General features: G+C 64.3%; 1 protein-coding gene across 1 annotated transcript; it reads left to right on the top strand.

The window, feature by feature from the left end:
* The first annotated feature begins 6 nt into the window (after positions 1-6).
* LOC112125647 (phospholemman-like) lies at positions 7-6104 on the top strand. Its single transcript, XM_026658544.1, has 7 exons — positions 7-162; positions 1853-1885; positions 2185-2259; positions 2728-2764; positions 2955-3004; positions 4981-5019; positions 5557-6104. Exons 1-6 carry the CDS (start codon positions 105-107, stop codon positions 5001-5003), a joined length of 276 nt encoding a protein of 91 aa, XP_026514329.1. The 5' UTR covers positions 7-104; the 3' UTR covers positions 5004-5019; positions 5557-6104.
* Positions 6105-6553: the final 449 nt, after the last annotated feature.

Here is a 6553-nt window from a genome sequence, read left to right as displayed (position 1 = left end):
CCCTCCCCTCTCGTCCCTCCCTGGCTGTTCCTGTGTTCCCCTCCCTTCTCCCCCACGGCGGGTGGTGCTGACCCTCTGTCCCTTGGTGTCTCAGCAGGACAGACATGGGGACGTGGATCCTGCTGCTGTTCTGCTGGGCCCTGCTGGGAGCAGCCAGCGCTGGTGAGTGCCGGGGGCACGAGAACGCAGCGGAGCTCCCAGAACCCGGACCCCAACCCCAGGGCCTATGGCATGTCACTGGGGACATCAGGCTGCCAACCCTCCAGGATTGTTCTGGAGTTGCCAGGCATTAAAGATAATGTCATGTGATGAAACTTCCAGGAATTCATCCAACCAGAGTTGGCAACCGTATGGGAGAGAACCCAGGAGTCCTGGCTCCCAGCCCCCTGCTCTAACCACTAGACCCCTCTCCCCTTGAGGAGAGCACCCAGGATAGCTCCAGCCCCGCTCCAAGCGGTGGATCAGGAACTCGGGGTGCAGGGGTGTGGCCACACCCCGGCTTGCAGTGGTTTCCCTCACGCACAGGGTTTGCAGTTTGGTTCAGGGCCCCTGCCCCCCTGTCCCCGCCCCATCCAGCGCTGCTGGGGTCCAGCTGCTCCCTGGGCCCTCAGTGCTTGGACATCACCGCTGCCCCCCCGCCCCCCCCGGCAGGCTGTGCCCGCCTCGCCCCCTTCTCCCAGGCTCTGGGTCACTGGGAGGGGCTGGGGCTTTTGTGCACCAAGCAGCTCGCAGCTTGGAGGGAGCCCAAATTGCAGAGATTCAAAAAGCTCCATCCACCCACTCAGCGGGGGGCAGGGGGGACATGGGAAGCCGCCAGTGTGGGGAGCACAGCCTGGGGGAGCCAGCAGTGGGGGGGGGAGTGTGGAATCCCAGCAGTGGGGGAGGGGGCAGCAGGGCCCGTGGGGAGGGGAGGAGTCAAAGAAGTGGGGAAGTCCCAGAAGCAGGGAAGGGATAGTGGGGTGAGGGGGGGGAGGAATCCCAGCAGCGGGGGAGGGGACAGTGGGGCAAGCGGGGGGGTAGGGGGAGGAATCCCGGCAGCGGGGGAGGAGGCAGCGGGGGGAGGGGGAGGAATCCTAGCAGAGGGGGAGGGGGCAGGGGGGGGGGGGGGGGGGGGGACCCAGCGGGGGGGGGGGGGGGTGTGTGGCCTGGGGAGGTCTAATGGTTACAGCAGTGAACTAGGATTCAGGACCCCTGGGTTCCAATCCCAGCTCTGCCCCAGACACCCTGTGGGACCCTGGCACCCATTCCCTGCCCCCTGGGCCAGCCAGTCCCCCACCCTGGGGCTGGATGGGAGCCAGCAACCCCTGAAGGGCCCCAGGAGGTGAGGAGAGTAGGCTCAGCATGTCAGGGCAGATGCTCACTGCGGTGCCCACGGGGCTCCCTGGTCAGCGTGGGGGGGACCCCGTCAACAAGCAGTCACTGGGCAAGGGAAGAGTTGGCCCGTCTGCCTAGCGCTGGCTGCACCAGGCTGGGGTCAGCTTCACTGCGGCTTTCGGGGGGGGGTGTCTTTTACACCCCTCAGAAATGTAGCTACTCCCAGGGAAATGTTCACGTTAGACCAGCCCTAGGGGCAGGACTCTCTGTCCATGGCTTGGGAGTGGGGTCTAGGGGTTAGAGGAAGGGGAGGGGATTGCTGGGCGCCAGGAATCCTGGGTTCTGTCCCCAGCTCTGGGAGGGGGTGTGTGGGATCAGGACTCCTGGGTTCTTTCTTTGGCACTAGGAGGAGACTGGGGCCTAGGGGTTAGAGCCGGGGGGCAGAGAGGTTAGAGTGCACTCCATGTCTCTAGCATCTCTGAATCCCAGGACAGAGAGATCCTTAATGCCTGTCTCTCTCTCTCTCTCTCTCTCTCAGAGCCTCCCAAGGAGCACGACCCCTTTAACTACGGTGAGTTGGAGGGTCCCAGGGCGGGCGGCTGCTGAGCTAGGCCAGGTGCTGGCACCTGCTGGGAGGGGTGGGGGGTGTCTGTCTGGTGCACTGAGATTAGGTCTCTCTTCGGGGCCAGCTGCAGCAACTCAGGTCTGACAGCAGGGAGCAGTGCATGTCCGCACTGACACACACAGAGCAGGGCCCAGCCCCTCCAGCAGGGGGCGGCAGGGACACGCACATGTTATGGTTGTGTATCAGTGTGTCTCTTTTTGGGTGGGGCAGGTTCCTTCTCCCCCTGAGCCTGTCTCTCCCCCCAGACTATAAATCCCTGAGAATTGGAGGCCTCATATTTGCCGTCATCCTCTTTCTGCTGGGAATCCTCATCATCCTCAGTGAGTATCCAGCGCCCCCTGGAGGGGAAAGGCCCCATGTCCCATCCCCCTGAGCCAGCCAGTTGCTCAGCCAGAGAGGAGGGGGAGTTTTGGGGGGCTGGTTCCTCTAGGTGCTGCCCGGACACCAGATCCCTTCAGCCCCATAAATCCAGAGGTTTGGCTCCATCTGTATCTGCCGGGGGGGGGGGGGGGGGGAGTGGCTAACCCCCACTGTTCCCCCAGCCCCGTTTCATTAACCCCTTGCTGCCCAGGCTGCTGCTACTCAGCACCCCCAACCTGCCAGACCCCACTGCCCTGGAGACGGAATAGAACCCAGGAGGCCTGGCTCCCAGCCCCCTGCCCTAACCCACCAGCCCCCTCTCCCCTCCTGGTGCTGGGATAGAACCCAGGAGTCCTGGCCTCCCCTCTCGCTGCCCCCTGCCCCGCCATCTCGCTGCCAGGGGGTATTTACTGTTTTATCTTTTCTAGGTCGACGCTGCCGTTGCAAATTTAACCAGCAACAAAGGTAAATTACCCCCCCACCCCCCCGGCCAGCAACGCACCCTAGGGCTGGGACAGCAGGGGGCTGCAGATCAAGAGTGAGGGGCTCTGGCAGAGCGGTGGGGGAGGGGAGCCCATTGCTGGGTTGGGAGTGAGAGGCACGGGCTGTGGGGGCTGAGAGCACAGGGACCCATGTAATGTTGCTGTCCCCCCAGGACTGGTGAGCCAGACGAGGAGGAAGGGCCTCTCCGAAGCTCCATTCGCCGTAAGTACCAGGCACCCCGCAGCCTCCCCCAGTGTCGGGTTAACACATGGGCCCACGGGGCCTGTGCCCAGAGGCCCTGGTCAATTTGGGGGCTCCTGCAGGAGCGCCGGAACCTGTGTAGAAGGGGGGGCCCACCAGTGCCTGAAGTGTGGCCCTGCCCCCTGCTCCTCCTCTTCTGCCTGGGGCCCCGCCCCCTGGCCAGGCCATAAGCCGGAGCTTCCCCGGGGAGCCTGGGTCGCTTGTGGGGAGTCCTGGACCCTCCACCTGCCCTGGGTGGGGGGACCCGAGAGCAGTCCCCGGCCTGCCCCCCTGGGGAGCACCACCCAGGGCAGGTGAAGGGTCTGGGGCTTCCCACAGTGGCTTGGGCTCCCTCGGCGGCTCCAGGGCCAGCCTTAGGGGTGGGCCACCCAGGGCGCCACGGTCAGGGGGTGCCCTGCAACTGTGCAGAGGTGCGTACTGCTGGCTGGCAGAGGCGATGGGGGGGCACCCAGATTTCTCCCTGCTCTGGGGTGGGGGGGGAGTGGTGATGCCCAGATACCGCTCACTCCCCACAACCGCCCTCCAGGCCCCCTAGGGGGTTGGGGCGGGGAGGAGCAACACAAGCGCTCCATGTCCAGGTCACTTTCCCCACCTGGGCTGTGCTGCGAGGCATCAGGACCTGCTGCTTTCTGCAGCCCAGGTGGGGAAAGTGACCTGGCTGTGGGGAGCCCTGACGTTGCTCCTCGTTCCCCCCTTCACAGCCCTCTAGGGGCCCCGAGGAGCAACGATGGAGGGGGGAGGAAGCAGCAGACGCTCGGTGCAGCCAGCTCAGTTTCCCCATGTGGGCGCAGAAGAGAGTGCGGGGTTGGGGACACGGGGGGGGCACAGGGCAGGGGTTGGGGGGCGGAGGGGAGTGCAGGGGTTGGGGGCACAGGGCAGAGGTGGGGGCGTGGGGGGGCACAGGGCAGGGGTGCGGGGGCACAGGGCAGGGGTTGGGGGCGCAGGAGGGGAGTGCAGCGGTTAGGGGCACGGGGGGCACGGGGGGCACAGGGCCAGGGTGGGGGGGACACAGGGCTAGGGCGGGGGTTGAGGGTGCGGGGGGCACAGGGCCAGGGTGGGGGTTGGAGGCGCAGGGGGGCACAGGGCAGCACAAAGTAAGGGTGGCAATATACCATATACCAGCCATCCTTAGGCGTTGTCTTTAGAGAGTGGTTCTCAAACGTTCATACTGGTGACCCCTTTCACACAGCAAGCCTCTGAGTGCGACCCCCCCCCATACATTAAAAACACTTTTTTATATATTGAACACCATTCTAAATGCTGGAGGCAAAGCTCGGTTTGGGGTGGAGGCTGACAACTCGCGACCCCCCATGTAATGACCTCGCGACCCCCTGAGGGGTCCCGACCCCCAGTTTGAGAACCCTTGGATAGAGCCGCAGCCGCTGTGCCTGGCCAGTGCTTAACTTTGTTCTGGGGCTGAGCCCGGAACCTCTTTCAATACAAATTAAGCACTGGGGGGAGACAGCGGGGCCCTGGGGAGTGGGGAGACCATGGGGGCCAGGGATGATGGGGGGTGGGGAACCTGTGGGGCCATGGGCAATGTGGGGGGCAACATGCCCACAGGGGCCAGGGGCACCATTTCCCCTAAGGTCAGCCCTGGGCGGCTCTTACCAGGGCCTGGCTCCAGTTTCTGGCCTGGCTTGGCCTAGCGGGGGGGAAGGGGCGAGGGTGGGGGAGAGGAGGAGCAGGGGGTGGGGCCCCAGGGTGACGGGGCGGCAGTGTGGGGGACCCAAAAGTTCTTTGTGCCAAGGGCCCCAATAAATCTTAATTCACCTCTGCCGCCCCTGTGTGACACACTCTGGGGGAGGACATGGCCAGGATGCCGGGATCCTCTCCCCGCCCCCCCCCGCAGGGCTGGTCTGTCTAGGATCTGACCCCAGATCCCCCCCAGGCAGAACCCCGCCCCAGGCACCTGACTCCTTGACTCTTCTCTACAGGTTTGTCCACCCGGATGAGATAGGCGGGCCCAGAGGCTGGTGAGTGGGGCAGGGGGAATGGATGGGACATGGGGCCCTTTCCCCCAAGGGAGCACTAGCAGTGCTCAATTTGTGCCAGGGCTGAGCCCCGGCACCTCCGGGCTGGGCCGTTGAGAGCCCCGGCACCTCCGGGCTGGCTGCATTAGTTATGAGTGTTAAAAAATGACTTGAGCCCCGGCACCTCTTTCACTCCAGATTAAAGACTAGGCGCTGGCTCTCATCTGGCCCTGGGGGAGGGGGATGGGACTGGCTGTCTTAGGGAGGTGGGGAATGGGGAATGGGGTTTTCCCCTCTAGGGGGTGCCGGCTCCTATGAGTTCTGTGGGTCCGAATTCCCACTGTGGCAGTCATCCACATTACATAGAGACCAAGGTTGGGAGCCAGGACGCCTGGGTTCTATCCCCTGCTCTGTGGGGAGAGTGGGGTCGAGAGGGTTAGAGCAGGGGGGCTGGGAGCCAGGACTCCTGGATTCTCCCTTGGGTGGGGCAGTGTTGCTCATTGTCCATACATAATCCCTTCCCGTTTGCTCTCTGTGCAGGTCTCCCCAAGGCGCAGACCCCTCCCTGGATATGAAGAGTGACCCCCTCTTCCCCCGTCCCATGCTGCATAGCCGTAGCACTTAGCCTAGACCAGGCCCCCGCGCTCTGATCGCAGCCTGCAGAATCTGAGCCAGCCAGCAGGGGGCAGTAGGGACACACACACCCAACAGGTCTGATCCCCTCCAACAGGGGGCAGTAGGGACACACACACACACACACACACACACACACACAGCAGGTCTGAGTCCCTCCAACAGGGGGCAGCCGGGACACACACAGAGCGCAGGGCTTGTCCCCTCCAGCAGGGGGTGGCAGGGATGGACAGACAGACACACACACCTGGCAGGTCTGATCTCCTCCAGCAGGGACACACAGAGCAGGGCCTGTCCCCAGCAGCAGGGGGACCCCCCCACACTCTAGGGGTGCTGCCTTTGTGGGCTCTGGGCAGCGGTGCCAAGAGCCCTGTGTATGAGGGGTGCAGGGAGGGGTGACTGTGGGGGGCGGCTAGGGTGACCAGATGTCCCGATTTTATAGGGACAGTCCCGATTTTTGGGTCTTTTTCTTATATAGGCTCCTATTACCCCCCAGCCCCTGTCCCGATTTTTCACATTTGCTGTCTGGTCGCCCTAGGGGTGGCAGTCGGGGTCCCTGTTGAAGTGTCCATCATGGGGCTGTGGTGGGAACAGCTGGCTCCCACCCCTGGGTCAGGGCTGATCCCCGCCAGCAGGGGTCAGCAGAAACCCCCCCACCCTCTGCAAGTGTCCCTGTGTCCAGCCGGGGGCGCTGTCTGTAGTCGCTGGCCGGAGACGGCTTCCCAATAAACGCTACCTGCCCCCCATCTGCCTCCTGGCAATTACTGCCTGGGGCGGGAGTCACTGCGTCAGGCACTGAACCCCTCCCCACCCCTGGCCTGCACTCACCACCACCACCCCCGCTGCCAAGCTTGCTCCCCAGCCCTGGGCTCCCCCCCAGCTCTGCCGGTACCCCTCACCCGCA

Source organism: Terrapene carolina, unplaced genomic scaffold (assembly GCF_002925995.2).
Source record: "Terrapene carolina triunguis isolate 2854851 unplaced genomic scaffold, T_m_triunguis-2.0 Scaffold461, whole genome shotgun sequence".
Lineage (NCBI taxonomy): Eukaryota > Metazoa > Chordata > Testudines > Emydidae > Terrapene > Terrapene triunguis.
Note: the sequence above shows the minus strand (reverse complement) of the source record. Positions and strands in the feature narration are given on the sequence as shown.

What these genes read in the sequence shown, in the direction of transcription:
- LOC112125647 (XM_026658544.1), top strand. Translation starts at nt 105, where the DNA reads ATGGGGACGTGGATCCTGCTGCTGTTCTGCTGGGCCCTGCTGGGAGCA. An exon ending in GCTGGGAGCAGCCAGCGCTG is followed by an intron (nt 163 to 1,852) that starts GTGAGTGCCGGG and finishes TCTCTCTCTCAG; the next exon opens with AGCCTCCCAAGGAGCACGAC. An exon ending in GGGAATCCTCATCATCCTCA is followed by an intron (nt 2,260 to 2,727) that starts GTGAGTATCCAG and finishes TATCTTTTCTAG; the next exon opens with GTCGACGCTGCCGTTGCAAA.